The sequence below is a fragment of the Elephantulus edwardii genome, unplaced genomic scaffold (genome assembly GCF_000299155.1).
Source record: "Elephantulus edwardii isolate Elephantulus edwardi_28Jun2011 unplaced genomic scaffold, EleEdw1.0 scaffold00004, whole genome shotgun sequence".
NCBI classification, from domain to species: domain Eukaryota; kingdom Metazoa; phylum Chordata; class Mammalia; order Macroscelidea; family Macroscelididae; genus Elephantulus; species Elephantulus edwardii.
Window position 1 is genome coordinate 10880417 of NW_006399754.1, and position 16789 is coordinate 10897205.

A 16789-nucleotide genomic window follows, 5' to 3' on the forward strand; every position below is an offset into this window, starting at 1 on the left:
TGGTGGTCAAATTCTTCACTGTCAAGTTTCTGTTTCCTTTGTAATTATTAAGTAATTTGTGGGTAATGACTTTATAAATTACATAGTCCTCAGATATTGCTCATAATTCCTTGAATTGATTTTATTATGGAGGTTGTAGTAGTGTGATTTTCCAATACTATCATTACTCTTTATTTATGATTGAGTATTCTTCATAAAGGAAAAGCTATGTATGTGAATAATTATCTATTAATCTCTATGAAATCAGGGATTTCTCCTTTATGCCTCCACATGGATTATATTACCCTGTCGTTAAATACTGTTGAGTTGCTTGTGCAATAGCTCTTAACTCTGCCCTATTCTGAGCTAATCTTATTGTCTCCAATAGACCTAATTGTATTTCTCTAACCACCGAGTCAATCCATCTCATCCTGGGTCTTCCTCTACCGAGCTGCCCCTCCACTCTTTCAAGCATGATGCTCTTCTCCAAGGATTGGTCCATCCTGGCCACATGCCCAACATTTGTGAGACAGAGCTTCAAAATCCTTGCCTCCAAAAAGCAGGTTGGTTTCACCTTCTCCAAGACTGACCTTTTTGTTCTGACAATCCACGATATGTTCAAGACTCTTTTCAAGCGCTTCAACTTAAAGGCATCAGATTTTCCTTCATCCTTAGTCACTGTCCAGCTCTCTGATGCATAGCAAGTAATTACAAAGACCATGCCTGTATATTTTGATGCTCAAATCTGGTGTCAAAATTAGAGCCCTTTGGGATCAGCACTGACTTCACTGCCTCCTGCGAGACATGTTCCTATCAGCCACCGGGAATTTTCTTACTTTCTAGTGGATGTTTCAAGATTACTTTTATCTTTTGACCTGGCTCCTTTCAGTGGGGCAAGATATTTAGAAACCAAGACCTGGACGCTAGGTGTGCTGACGCTACCAAAAGGTTATGGCCTCTCAGCAATTTCAGTCCACAGAGCTGAAGGACATATGCAGACTCATTTAAATAATGAATTATGCTGATAACTCTAACTCCACTCCAACATATATGATTCTTCCTTGACTTTTCATGTCCTAATTTGTGTTTTTTCTTCCATAGTAATAGCAATATACTCAGATGCTCCAGCCTACAATACACTGAGATAATTTGAGTACATTATACTCATCCACTATGAAAAGTCTACTAAAAGTGACTATAAGATTTATTTGAAGCTCTTATTTTTCTATAGACAGGAGATAAGACTGTACTTAAAACTTAACTAACTTCAGTGTTATTGTTATTTATTTGAAGTATATATAGTTGGTTAATTGATTTATCTTCAGTTTTACATTTTCCCCATCCTTGTTAATTTGACTTTTGAAGAGTAAAATATCAACATAAAGCCAAAAGTTAAAGCTATATAAAAATTGTACTCTAGGAAATAACCATTTCTCTCCCTTTTTCTTACCTCTTTCTCCCCAACCATTTTAGGAAATCAAGGTCACTGGTTTCTCATATATATAAGGCATGCAGATTTTAAAATAAACTGTCACAATGAGTCACAGGCAACTTGACAGCACATAACAACAACAAAGGCTAACTATCACAACGCATAAAATATCATCATTTTTTCTCTACATACTGTCTCTCTCAAACTCCGAAGACCTACTTTGTAGACCTGTCAATGAAGGTCCAAACTTTCTATCACCGATTACTGGTTACAATAAGAATACAAATATCTTTGTGTTGATCTGCTTGACTTCTGCCTAGCCTTGTTCATCAAAGCAGTTTGAAGTTTAAAGCATGAGTTTAATTTAAGGACCAGGCCTTAATGATCGATTTACCTGTTCTTCAGAAACTTCTAGGGGAGGGGACCCTTGTTGTTCAGACCGCCGACCATCCTGATAGTTCGCATTCTGTCGCTGACGTAAAGGAGGGAAAAGACGATTCCAATTGATCATTCCTCCCTAAAAACAGAACAACACACATTTACCACACACAGAAAGGAGAGGACGTTTAGAGGGCTTCCAAGTTGCCTCCAGATGCAATTGCCTTTATAGATTATGAAGTAAAATGTCACACTTATGTACTTTATGCAAGTAATTAAAATCCTAAAGCATCCAACACCCTTCAATCAACAGAATAAAATAATGAGCTAGAGTAGATTCACAAAGAGAGAGAAGAAGGTAAGTGATATTACACAAGTTATCTGTACAGCGTGGCTATCACATCAGCTAAAACCAATTCTGTTGTCTCAGGTGCTTTCAAGGAGCCTATGACTCACAGTGACCCCAGGACTAACAACTGCTGCTTGGTCTATGTACAGGTTTTGCACGAGCACAATTAGGTGTTCGGGAATTCCAGTCCTAGTCTTCTCTCTGCTACTCACAATTTCTCATGATCCACACAGACACATACTTTGCACAGTCAGTAAAACACAAGGAAACACATTTCTGGTATCCTTTGTAATTAACTGCAGACAATCAGAAAGCTAGAACTTCTCTCAGCACCTCTTTTAAATTGTCTTCCGCCCGGACTGACACTGAGGTTGGGGTAGGGGGGAGACTGAGAAAGATGGGATAAACTATGTATACTGCATTGAAACAGATGAGGGAGAGAACTGTTTAAAAGGGATGTATGATTAGGTATTATTGTCATGACAGGAGTCCACACAGCAAAGGCTGTGGAGTGGATTTGGGGGAGGGATTGCCTAACAACGAAAGAATTTTTCTTTCACTTTTCAAAGAGAAGAGCGAACTGGGGTGGGGGGTGGGAGTGGACAGGGAGAAAAGTGGAAATCCAAAATATCTTTAAATTTTTATAAAATTAATAACAATAATAATTTTAAAAAAACAACTTACTGAAATTTCTTTAAAAATACTCCAATTTTCTAGAAAAGTATAATTTCCTAAAATTTATTTAAGAACAGATAGAAATTGTTAATCATTTTTGGAAAATGTTCTTGGGAATCTACTCAAATTGAATATGTAAGTATGACTTAGCAAACGAAATCCTAGAAATGTAGCCAACAAATATGCAAGCACATGTTCATCTAAGGACATGAACTGTTCTTAACAGCATTATTCAAGGCTCCAAAGACTGGAAACTACCCAAATGTCCATCAAATGAAGAACAGATAATTACGGTATTTTCATATAATGTAGATACAGTTAAAAGAAAAGGCTTATAAGGACACAGAACAACATATTGCCATTGTTATGTGTTGTCGAGTCACTTGGACTCATAGTGACCCTGTGGACAACAGCTCTGAAACCTGCTCTATCTTGTGCCAACTTTACTGTCTCTGACACACCTACCCTCATTACCCCAGTCACTGGATCAATCCATCTCATCGAGGGTCTCCCTCTCTTTGTCCCTCTACTCTTTCAAGCATGATGTCTCTCTCCAACGACAGGTCCCTCCTTGCAACATGTCTAAAGTATGTCAGATGAAGCTTCAGAGTCCTTGCGTCTAAGGAGCAGCCTTGTTTCACCCTCACTAGGACAAACCTGTGTGTTCTCCCAGCAGTCCACTCTATACTATTCTCCAGCACCACGGCTCAGAGGCATCAGCCATCTTTCTATCATCCCTAGTCATTGTCCAGCTCTCTGACACACAGCAAGTAATTGCAAAGACATGAATCTCTTAAATATAAAGTTAAAGAAATAAAATGTAAAAAAAATAATTTATTCTGATAAGATACATACATATACATATACATATACATATATATATAAAAATAACAAAAATGTGCCATCTGAACATGCACAGTCCAGTGACAATTACATTAGCCACACTGTGTAACTATTACCACTAGCCAGTGCTCAAGAGTTTTTTATTAGCCCCCAAAAGTTGTTGTCTGCCTTCGAGTTGAGCCCGACTTGTAGTGGCCCTATGAACAAAAGGCCTGAAGCCCCTCTACAACTATCGACATTTATCGAAGTTCATAGGGTTTCTGGAGGCAAGTTATTTAGGAAGTGGATGCCACTCTTGCTTCAAAAAAACCCTACTAAGCAATAATTATTGTCCTATTCTCACAGACCTTACAAACTACTAAAGAAACCCTGTATGTTTGTACACTGTTTTACCTTAGAGTCGGAACCAGTCCATAGCTGGCCACCCAGTGGGTTTTCAGAGGCAGTTAATGACATGTGAGGAGACTGCCCATCCTTCTCCTGAAGAGCAGCTGGTGGCCTTGAACCGTGTGCCTTTGGACTGCAGCAGAGCTATTTAATACAAGTAGGATCATATAATATTTGTTTTTTGTGCCTGACTTATTCACTTGGGGAGTTCTGGTGGCCTAGTGGTTAAGGAGTTACACTGCCATCCTAAAAGCAGTGTTCAAATTCACTAACTGTTCTTCAGGAGAAAAGTGGACATCCCCTCTTAGAAAATTTAGTCTCTGAACACCTGAGGGAAGGCCAGTTATGAATTGGTTCTGCTTCAACAGCAATGAGGTTGTTGTCGTGTTGTTGTTTCACTGACTATGCTTTCAAAGTTCACTCCTGTGTAACAGATATCAGAACTTCATTTCTTTTGATGGATTAATACTATTTCATTGTTGTTGTTGAACTGACCCATTGCTGACCCTCCAGAGGGTTTTCAAAGGCAGTAAATGGCATGGAAGGAGACTGCCTACCTCACTCCTATGGAGCTACTGGTGGATTCAAACTCTGTGCCTTTGGGATTGCAAAACAGGTTCTTCCCCTTAGGTGTTCACAGTGTACATATAGACAAACTGTGATATATGGATATACCATTTATCTTTGGATGGATGCTTATAAACCATGAGTGCTGTATTTGTCTTAAACTTACTCATTGTTGAGACACATCATTAAGAATAGAAGGGACAAAATGGGATTAAACTTAGAAACCTTAGCCTATGGCTTAAATAAACTTGCAAATACAGCCAGCAATGAACCAGCGTCTCAGGACTCTAAACCGCACTCCCAGGAGAACTGAGGTGGTGACTTCTGGGGCTTTAAGAGGTATCCCTCCCTAATCCCACCTCTATAAGACAACAAACAGCTTGTTCTCCACGGTGTTAAGCAAAGACCAAAGACACTGGAGTCACAAGAGGCTACATTCCTTACCTGATAGTTCAATGAGTGAAAAACCAAGAATTGAGTGCAATTTCACTCAAATCACATTAAGAAACACAAACCAAAAACAAAAACAAAACACGAAAGGCAAAAATTGCCATAACGTTAAAGGGCAACTAAGAGCCGCCCTCAAGTAGCTGTTTGTCTGGGAACTTACTGGGAAACTGTGATCAAGGAGAACATCTAAGTGCAAAAGTTAATATTATAAAACCCACAGGCTAACAAATCTAATGAGCTATTAAGATTTTTATGGGGAAAAATGATAAAAACTGGATTTAAAAGTGTCAAAAGACAAAGATTCCATACATTCATGCTCGAGGAAGAGTCAATACTGCCAACAGCTATTAATACTTATCCACATGGGGGTCACATCCGAAGTGTAGCTGAATGCTTGTTGACACCCAAGGCCTATATCCTCTTTTCTTTAAAAACAGGATTTTTTTTAAGCGTGTCCATTATGTTTTTCAGCTTCTCCTGCATCTGAGTTGTGCCTCGGTAGGTAGTAAAGCACATGGGATTTCCAGGAAGTGTCTGTAAAGGCAGGAAGCACCCTTTCCTGTTACTTCCTCATCCTTCCTGAAGCTCAAACAGCCACTGCAGACAATGAGATAGAAGCCCTGTGCCAAGGATAACGTAGCCAGAGAAAACGCCTAGGTCTTTGACCACGGACAACTTCAGAAAGTTGTACCAGCCCAGGTCTGCCTGTTTTCACTGAACTTTTGTTACATTACAGAGAAATACATTTCTACTTGAAGCTTCTGTTATTTTGCAGCTTTTACTACTTACAGTTGAACCTATTTATTCCAAATTATTATAGATAAAATTCAAAAGTGTGTACATATGTCAGTGTTGCATGTGGCATTATTCACAACAGCCAAAAGGTGGAAACAACCTGCTTGTTCATCCCTAAATGAATGAGTCAACATACTGTGGAATAGGCAGATCATGAAATATTACCGAGTCAGAAAGAGAAACAGAGTCTGCATACATTTCACTATATATATGAACACAATTCCTAGTGAAGCAAATCATGGAGAAGAAATGACTGAAAAGAAAACTGGATAATATTTATGAATTGGTAATTTATAGAAGAAGAAATGATATCAATACACACAAAGATGTACAATCTTATTTGTATCAGGAAAATGCAACTGAAAACAACACAGAAATATTTTTCCTGATAAGAATGACACAAAGGAAAAGTAAAATAATACCAAATATGGGGATGATGTGAGAGAAATGGAAACAATATATATGAAAGATTGGTGAGAGTATAAATTGGCACAAACGGTTGTGGAGGACAAGCTGTCAAGATGCAGCACTACGAGTCTCTAAGGGAACATTTATGAGGATGTCCATTGAGGGATTGATAACAACGTGCTGTCGAGTTGCCTGCCTGCCTCTAAATGGCGAAATGAATTAATAAACAGTTTTATTATATAATCGAGATAGATTAAAAACAACAGCTAGAAGTATATATAAGCAGCTGGAATATTCATGTATTCTTGAACAACTCTCTTTGCTGAACTTATTATGTCCAAGATTTTTCCATGTTGATACATGCAGATCTAGCTCACTTACTCCAGCAAATGCTTATGGGGTAATTTAAAGCAATAGAGACACTCATCAAAGAAATGAAGAAATGGCCAAAATTAACACTTTAATACAATATTTCCAACAACTAGAAAAAGAGCAGCAACTCCCCCCCAAACCAAACAAAAACCACCTTACAATCTACAGAGGAAAGGAGTAATGATTAGAACAGAAATAAATGAAACGTAACATAGTCCAGAAAGACAATGTTCTGTTTAATACCCAACTTCTGTGAGCAGCAATGGTGACTGAATAGCTTCCAGCATTAGCTAAGGTGCAGCTGGGGGGGGGGAGGGTTTCCCCCTAACTGAAACAAAGAAGAGGGCAGTAAGGCAAAGGGTCATGGGAATAATTAGTCCGAAGGATTAATGGACGACTTGAACTCTCAATCTCCACAACTCTGAAACTGGAAGAAGTACATACTGCCGGTACCCACTGACGAACATCCTAAGCAAAGGAGCATAGCAGTAGGTCCTGCGGAGAGTGGGAGAAAGATGTGAAACAAAACTCAAAATCAGACAGCGGTCAGACAAAGACTATGATCCTTACGTACCCTCTGAACCTGAAACTCAACTTATATTTGGTTCAAGTTTCATCCAAACACTAGGCCTATACAGTGAACAGTAACACTAGAGAGGCTCGCACGCCTTAGGAACAATCAATCAGACAACGTCAATAGGGCAGCATTCACCTAGGGATGAAACTCAGAGGGTCAGAAGGGGGAGGCTAGGAGGATTGATGGAAATGAGAGTCACAGGGAAGAACCGGGAAGGGTGAAGTCACAAGGTGGATACGATAATGAAGGTTACAAAACAAACTATGTAGGAATAATTTAATGAAAGATGAACTTTCTTGGTAAACTTTCATTCAAATAACAATTTTAAAGAGAGACAAGAGGCAGAGAGGAAGAGGCATATCAAAAGAAAACCTCACTCTCTCCAATTCTTGTGATAGTAAAAAAAGTGCTTAACAAGCAGAAAGTTACATGAGTTCTAAGTTCTCTGATGTTTTGACACTAATTTGCTCCTCATGTAGGGTTAAATATGAGCCTCTACAAACAGGAAACATTTCCTCCACTTTGTTTTCTTCAAAAGCAATAACCACATATTGAAAAAAGGAAAAAGGAAACAGCTTGCATTTTGAACAGATGTTTTGATCAAATATATGTTATTAGTTAGTAAGGAGATTTTCGAATGTAATAAAATTTCTCATGAGTGCAAGTGAATAATTATCAAGGTGAGGAGGAGTCAGTTTATCAGGCACAGTTACATGGAATTGAACCACACTCTACAAAGGGTTTCTGAATGGAATCAGTCCAGTAGAGTGTCTGCATCAGATAAGCCACGTCAGAAGGATTAGCAGTGGCCTTCCTTGGGCACTCTCATTTCCTATGGCACAGGACAAGCAAACACGAGATCTAGGCCTTGCTTAAGTGGATCTTATCTTTTCCGTGGGAGAAGGTAAGGCCGTCAAAAGAGTAAACCTCTCAGAGCAACGCAGGGCGGTACTCAGGAGGGAAGCTGTGAGACATAAATGAAAAGGGTTAGAAAAGTTCAGTGTCAAGTACAGCATGGAGGTAAAACAGCAAAGAGGATGTGGGGTTTCAGATACATGATCAAAGATCAAAATAAATAATGGATAAGAGGGCCCTGGCACTTTTTATCAGTTTATTCAAAGAACTACTTCATAAAGCAAAACAAAGGCAAACATTGACACCATACAATCCCTCTGTATGAAATCTCGACAATGAGTAAATGTATACAGACAGAAGTTAAGAGTGAATAGAAGTGGTTGGGAGGAAAAGGAGTGAAAGAATTAGTCAAGAGCTACCGACTTTGTTTATGAAAATCCTTTGGAAATGGATGGTGCCATGTGATGACTACCCAACACGGTAAATAGTGAATGTAATTCACGTCACTGAGATGTACACGCAACAATGGCTGAATGGCAAAGGGTTTGTTATATTATTATTATTATTACACCACAATTTTTTTAAAAAGCAGCAGAGCAAAATACTAAGGAATTATGACAGAGGGGAAAAACAAGCAGGTAGAAAAAGCTGGATGATTAAATAGCAAAACTTTAGAGATTCTCATCCACTACCAATGTGGCATTAAAAAAAGATAAAGAAAAAAAAATCCCTTTCTTTCCAAACCGCAGTTTTCTCATCTGTAAAATAGGAATAATAGTTGACTCATTTACTATGCAAATTTTGGTTGTTTTTTTTTCTTCTTAAGCTTTATTTTTTTAATAATTTTAATGAGCATTTACAGAGATTTTGGATTTGCACATTTTGTTAATTTGAGATTATGTTAACCTATATATTACAGTTACATGCGTGTGTATATATATAACGTTGTTGTTGTAGTTATGTGCCATCAAGTTGCCTGCGACCCACAGCGACCCTGTGTACAACAGCTCTGAACCCTGTTCTGTCTTGAGCCAGTCTCGCTGATTCCCACACCCCAACCTCCACTGCCCCAGTTACTCTATCAATCAATCTCATCCGTGGACTTCCTTTCCTGCGCTGTGCTTCCACCCTTCCGAGCATGATGTCTTTCTCCAAGAATTAGTCCTCCTGACCACATGCCCAAAGTATATGACACAGAACTTCAAAATCCTAGCCTCCAGAAGGAAACCTGGTTTTACCCTCTTCAAGACACATCTTTTTGTTTTCTTGGCAGTCCATGGTTTGCTCAAAACTTCTCCAGCACCACAACTCAAACGGATCGATTCTTCTTCTATCATTCTTAGCCACTGTCCAGCTCTCTGATGTAAAACAAATAACTGAAAGACCATGGCCTGGATCAGGCACACCTTAGTCTCTAGACTGACACTGCTGCTTTTCAGTACTCTGGAGAGGTCCTGACAGCAGACTGACTAGAAGAGATCCATATTTATTCCCATTCAAAAAAAAAAAGGTGACTTGACTGAGTGTGGAAATTATCGAACAATACCACTAGTATCCCACACTAGCAAAATCCTGCTGAAGATTATCCAGGAAACAACTGGAACAGTACATTGACAGAGAATTACCAGAAATACAAGCTGGGTTTGGATGAGGTCGTGGCACTAGGGATATTATCACCAATGTCAGATGGAGCTTGACAGAAAGCAGAGTGTATCAGATGAATCTGTGTCTCAATGATTATGCAAAGGTATTTGACTATGTGGATCACAACAAACTGTAGTTAACCTTGAGGAAAATGGGAGATCCAGAACACTTGATTGTGCTTATGTGAAACCTACACTTGGACCAGAAGGCAGTCATCAGAACAGAACAAAATCAGGGAAGGAGTGCATCAGGGAAGCATCCTATCTCCATACTTTTCAATCCATATGCAGAACAGATCACTCAGGAAGCTGGCCTTTATGAGGAGAAATGTGACATCAAGATTGAGGAAGACTCATTGCTGCCGAAGGTCAAGGACTGTAGTCTTCAATATGGACTGAAGCTCAGCATGAAGGAGACACAGTTTCTCACTATTGGGCCAGTTGACAATTGTTAACAATTACAGCTTATTCTCAGTACCAGAGTCAGGAAATCAAAAGATGAGTTGCACTGGGGGAAACACACACACACACACACACACACACACACACACACACACACGGCCTAGGGAACGTTTGGTGGCTTAAGGGCTGAAACTAAGGAGAACCTGAAACACTTGCTGCAGAGGGTCAAGGACTGCAGCCCTCAATATGTATTGAGGCTCAATATCAAGAAGACAAAAATTCTCACCACTGGGCCAATTGGCAGCATCAGGATGGATGGTGAAGAGACTGAGATTGTTCACAGCTTCAGTTTGCTTGGCTCCACAGTCAACACTCTTGGCACCAGCAGCCAGGAAATTAAAAGACATATTGTGAAGAAAAAGTCTGTTAGGGACCTCTCCAGGGTACTGAAGAGCAATGGTGTCACTTTGGAGACTAAGGTGTACCTGATAACAGGCCATGGTCTTTTCAATTAGTTGTTATGCACCTGAGAGCTGGACAGTGACTAGGAAGGATAGAAGTAGAATTGATTCCTTTGAGCTGTGGGGTTGGAGAAGAGTATTGAGGGTCCCGCGGACTGCTAAGAATAAGAACAGGTTCATCCTAGAGAGGGTTAAACCAGGCTGCTCCTTGGAGGTAAGGATTCTGAAGCTTTGTCTGAAATACTTTGGACATGCTGTAAGGAAGGACCAGTCCTTGGAGAGGGACGTCAGGCCTGGGAGGGCGGAGAAATAGCATAGGAGGGGAAGGCCCTCTATGAGATGGATTGATTCAGTGACTGGGGTAGTCGGGGTAGGTATGTCAGAGGCAGTGCGATTCGCACAGGATAGAACAGGGTTTAAGACTATTTTACAAAGAAAGAGTTGCTATGAGTCACAGGTGACTCGATGGCACATAACGACCATCACAACCTTCAAGAAGCTCACAGGCTCATATTCTAACCATTAAATTGTTTTTCTCCTTCCCCCCTCCAAGGTTACCAACATCTCTTTTGCTAGATCCAGCGGCTCCTCCTCAGCTCTCTCACCCACAAGAACTGGACGCTGCCGACCAGTCCCTCCCTCCTTTACCTTTCTCGTCTCTTGGCGTAGGTGGAATCACACTTTCTTGGTCTTCCTAGATCTCTGGCAGTGCTGTGGTTAAGACATTCAGCTTCTAATCGAAAGGTCAGCATTTTGAATCCACCAGTCTTGCCAGGAGAGACAGAGAAGGCACTCACCCTGCTTCTGTTAGGATCTTCAGCCTTGGAAATCTTACATGGCGGTTCCACAGTGTCCTCCAGGATTTGATATGTGGCAGAACTGATGTGGTGGCAATAGGTTTGGGCTTGAGTTTTGACTTCTGGCATGCCTCATCATTACCTCTGGGGTTTCCTTCTCTTTTGATATTCTTTAGAAAGCTGTGTCTTTTAAAGTTCAAGCTTAGGACTGTTTATTCTTTGCCCATTCTGTCCTTGTCTGTTCTCAGGGCTTTCCTTATTAGGTATACACTGAAGATTCCCAAGCCTGGATATCCATTCTAGAAGCCGTACCTCAGAATCACATAATAAATGGTCTCTTGGACAGTTACATTAGCAGTTTCAGAGGCATTTAAAATAAAACAAGTTCTTAAAAAAGAACTCTCATTGTCAATCGCATATTCCTTCCTGGTTTCCCGGTCTTCGGGAATGATGAACTCACCCACTGCATGAGAAAGAACTCACCAGGCCTTGTTTATGAGAACTCCTAAGTATCTTTTTTTTTTTTGAGTATGAATATTTTTATTGTTTCCTTTTCAAAAAAGTAAGAGAATAAATGATACAACATGTGGTTTGTCTCCACATCAAACATCTTGTGTGTATGAATGTGTAATAGAAAAGTATAAAGAATATATAATACCAAAAATGAAAAAAAAAATTGACAAATGATTCAACTATCTCAATTATTTTCAATATATACAAGCTCAGAAAATTATTATCAATTTCCACACATGATTATTTGCTGATTTCCCTTTCTTTCCCAGCCATAGCCATTCCAACTTCCTTTTAACAAATTGATGTAAAAAACTCTTATGAGCCAAGCTGAAGGGTTATTAAGAACTCCTAAGTATCTTTATAATCATCCAATTCTTTCCACCCCAACGTCTTAGACCATCATCAAGATAGGAGTGAGTTTGCAGATGATTTTTCTAAGATACAAATCACACCATGCCCTTTAGGGATTTCCCCTTTGAACTCTGTTAGTTAAAAATATTAAAAAATTATAATAATGGCCTCACATACTTTGGAGATATTGCTAGGAGGTGCTATTCCTTGGAGAAGGAGATGATGTTGGGCAAGGTGGAGGGTCAGTGAAGGAGAGGAAAACCCTCAGTCAGATGGATTAACATGGTGACTGCTGCAATGGGTTCCTGTGTGTCAGGATGTGAGAGGATGGCGCAGGATAGAACAGAGTTCAGATCTTTTGTTCACAGGTCTGTTATGAGTTGTATTTGACGTGATGGCACCTAACAACAACAACAACAATAACCACCACCACCACCACCACCAGCTAATATACCACATATTATGGAGAATAACAATGTTTCCCAAAACAGAATAATTAATAATGAAAAGAGTGGCATTATTTTCTATTCTTTTTTAATTTTGTGTGCGTGTACCGTCAAATCAGATCTGACTGGTACAGGAGGATACTGCGCCTCCTTCTCCAGCAGAGCATCTGGTGGACTTGAACTGTGTTCCTCTGGGATTGCAGTGCAGCTTCTTGCCACTAGGCCACCAGAGCTCCCCTTATTTTCTATTCTTAACAAAATTCTTTTATGTCTGGTTTAGTAGACAACAGCTAGATTCTCCTATCTGCTTATTCACTTAACCCTTTCATAATATGCTGTTCTGATATGTTTAATGTTATGATTTTTTAATTATTATTAAATTTTATTAGTTTTAATGAACATTTACAGAGACCCTGGGTTTTTATCCATTCATCGTTATGTTATGATGTTTTGATGATATATTTAATGATACATTTTGTCTTTTGAACTATATTAAGAAAATCCAGCCACACATAGATGTACAAATGAGAAAAAAACCAATACTTTAAGAGCTTTTCCAGATTACTGTAGATTTTCCTTTGATTCTACTAAAAAAGTTCAATTGTTCTTAGACACAATTCAAATTTCTAATTGCAGTTTACCAGCTTCTTATTTACTATTCTAATTGTCTTTCCCCCATTCCATCTTCACAGTCTGTACTCCTTCTGGGTGTTTCTTCTAATCCTTTAAGTCTGGGATCAGATCTACCTCCTCTGTAATTTCCTATCTTACCATACTTTCCATGAATCGAGCCAAGCATGTTATCCTTCAATTACACATTGCCTGCTCTGGAACAGTATCTGGCATGTGTAAATACTTGATGTTTGCTAACCAGTTAATACGAATGGACAAACACTCAGAAAGCACACGGGAGTACAGTCCTGGGAGGGCTGCTTGGTGGATTTTTTCCCTTCTGTTCAGCAAAGACCTCAAGTTACGTGTAATATGGGACGTACTCAAACCTCACACTCATCGCCATCAAGTTGGTTCCTACTCACAGTGACTGAACCTCCACTGAGCTTCTGAGGCCACAGATCTCTTCAGGAGGAGACTGCCCATCTTTCTCCCAAGGAGTGACTTGGATTCAAACTGCTGACCTTCCAGAGAATGGCCTGGCAAGGTATGCACTACACCAGCAGGGCTCCTTAAGGAGACCAAAGTTGTTAATGAGTCCTCACGTTGAGGTCAACTCTCAGCAACCCTATGAACAAAGGATCTGCACCCTGTCCTTCTCGTCACTTGCATTTACTGCTGTAGTCGCTGTATTATCTGTCTTGTTGAGGGTCTTCCTCTCTTTCGCTGCTCCTCCCTCTTTCTGAGCATAACGTCCTTCTCCAGCGGACTCCTAGCAACACGCCCAAAGTATGTGAGACAAAGCTGTACAGTCCTGGCCTCCAAGGAACGCTCTGGTTGCACTTTCCCCAGGACACGTCTACTTGTTCTTTTGGCAGTCTACGTGATATCCAGCACTCTTCTCCAACACCACAATTCAAGAGCATCAGTTCTTCTGTCACCCTTTTCCACTCACTGTCCAGCTCGCCAATGCATAGCAAGTGGTTGATAAGATCATGCCCTGAATCAGGCACACTTTAGTTTTCAAACTCATGGTACTTTTCCTCAGTAATTTGGAGAAGTCTCTGACAGTGCACTTGCCCAATTCAATGCATCTCTTAATTTCTGACTGCTGATACCAAAAGTGTTGATTATGATGAAATAGTGGACAATTTAAATCTTTTTTCCATCTATTATGATACTGCTAACTGTCCAATGGTGAAGATTTTTGCTTTCTTAATGCTGAGATGCAATCCATAGTGAAGGCTGCCCTAAGTGTTAGGTAGGTTATTACTGAAGGAAGCTCATGAGAGCCAAGTATATGGATAACGTATTCTTTAGAAGGAAGGGTGATGACACCTCAACTTACTTACTCTGGATACCTCGTAAGGACAGGTCAATCACGGAAACGGGTATCATGTCTGGTAAAGCAGAGGGCTGACAAAAGTGAAAGAATGTGACAGACTGACACAAAAGTGGACCCAAACATAAGAGCTGACACCATGAGGACAGTGGATGATGGCTCTGTGTGTTAGATGGAGGGGGGTGAACTTGACTGGCCAAATAGAAACAATACATTCTTTAAGAGCACGAGGCACCCTGCCCCTCCAACACACGGCTCACTCCCCCAAGAAAGAGTGATCACAATGAAAGGATGCTGGGAGACGCTGGCAGTGAAAGTGAGCCGCACGTGCAAACCTTCATAGAAAAGAATTCTCTGTAATTCACTGCAGCACTTCCAAGAGCACTTGGAAAGCGACCACATGTAGTATATAAACAGGAGTAAGTTCGTCTCATTCATTTATATTCCATTTATAGTGTGCTGCACTTGGGGATGGACTAGAGGGCCATGGTAGAGAAAGAAGTTGAACAATTTCCTCTGGCCTTGTTAGCTTTGTCGACAAAAACACACCTATGCCAGAAACCGATCAGGTCACGTGAAGGCAGTGGCACGTGAGTGAGGACTAAGCCCTGTTGGACTTATAACTAGCAGCAAACACCCCCCAAAGAGGAGGAGGGTAGTCCTACGGGTTGCTGTCATGACGAGAAGGTCCTTGGCAGAACTTGAAAAAGAGGGGGGAAAAAACCCACCAAAAACCCAAACCCCACAATTACCAACACATACACACACACACACACACACACCCACCCAGCAGCACATCCCTTCCCTGGATAGATGAGGCTCAGAATAAATTCCATTAATTATTTTATAAACACAATTCGCTGGTAAATGTCTTAAAAGATACAAACACTGATAAAGTGAGGGGACAGGTTCTAATTACGTCACTTAAGGTGCCATTTCCTTGACAAAGTGCTGAAGAACCACTGTAGAAAGCAGCACTGCGGGCCGTCCAGCCGCAGTCTTAACTGGAGAAAAAGAAGAAAAAAAAAACTAGAGGGAAACCACGCAATCACTCACACACAGTCCCAGGCCGGTGGGCCTTCTCCGCGTTTCACTTTTTCTTCGTGGTTCACCATACTGACTGGTTGTGAAGCACGAGACACTTGATATCATACCAGTGTTCTTGGTAAAACAGAACACAGTTTCTACAATAGTAAGACCAGGAAACTACAACCAGAGTTCTTCTGCTTAGTTTTCAGAGCCTCTGGCTTGGGACGACGGCTGTAAGGCAGCTCTTGGCTCCCTCTTCTTCCTCTTTTCTTGGTCCCACTGGTGAGAATCCTGGTGGCTTCAAGCCCTGCCTGTCCCAGTTCACTCTTCAGTTGGGAGGACAAGTGTGAGAAATGCTGTGGGGCTGAACTGGGGGTGGCAGAAAGGAGAGGGGGTGAAGGGGCATCTGGAGTCCTTTTATGTCTCCTACCCCAGATTAGATTCACTGCCACTCAGCCCACTGCGACCACAGCCACCCGAGAAGACAGAGGAGAACCACCCCGTAGGGTCTCCAAAGCTGCAAAATGTTAGAGAAACAGATTGCCTCACTTTCTCTTAGAGTGCCTAGTGAATTTGAAGCACCAACCACCCACGTTCTTGCTCTCAGGTCAATGTTTCATTTACTGTGTGACCAAAGTCCTTTTCTGGGTATCAGGAGTTACAAAATAAAGTAGGATTCAACCGAACTACTGCTGGCTACTGGTGCTCCCCACCACAAACGCGTCAAGTGCGAGCCAATAGCCATGTGCCCTGGGCTTTGTCCGTGCACTCTGACCAGCGGCCTGAGATATCAAGCGCAGCGAACTCTCCTGGGATATGGGCAAATTCCAACAGATTAAGTGAACTTTAACTTGAGCTGCAAACTCAGGTGGCGTATTTTCTTTCTACAGAACAAGCATGGCATTGGGCAAATTCCTGCTGGAGGAGTCACATGATGCGGGGAAAGTGTTGGAAAAACAGGCAGCGGGACTTAAATCTCACTCAGCCAGGCAACAGGCACTAGGTGAACTGACTAGGCGTCCTGTCCTCAGGGTTCCTCAGGAATAAAATAATGTCTCACAGTGTGTTGTGAAGAGGAAGTGGAGTATTGGATGCGCGATGGTGTGCACAGGGCATTCCGGATGGT

At 40.9% G+C, this 16789-nt stretch overlaps 1 protein-coding gene across 1 annotated transcript in view; it reads right to left on the reverse strand.

Annotated features, from left to right (window-relative positions):
- The window catches only part of UBAC2 (UBA domain containing 2), a 244828-nt gene that overhangs the window by 22798 nt on the left and 205241 nt on the right, over positions 1-16789 (reverse strand). Inside the window, exon 8 of the mRNA XM_006879557.1 lies at positions 1806-1928. Within this exon, the coding sequence (XP_006879619.1) occupies positions 1806-1928 (123 nt within the window). The remainder of the gene's footprint in view (positions 1-1805; positions 1929-16789) is intronic.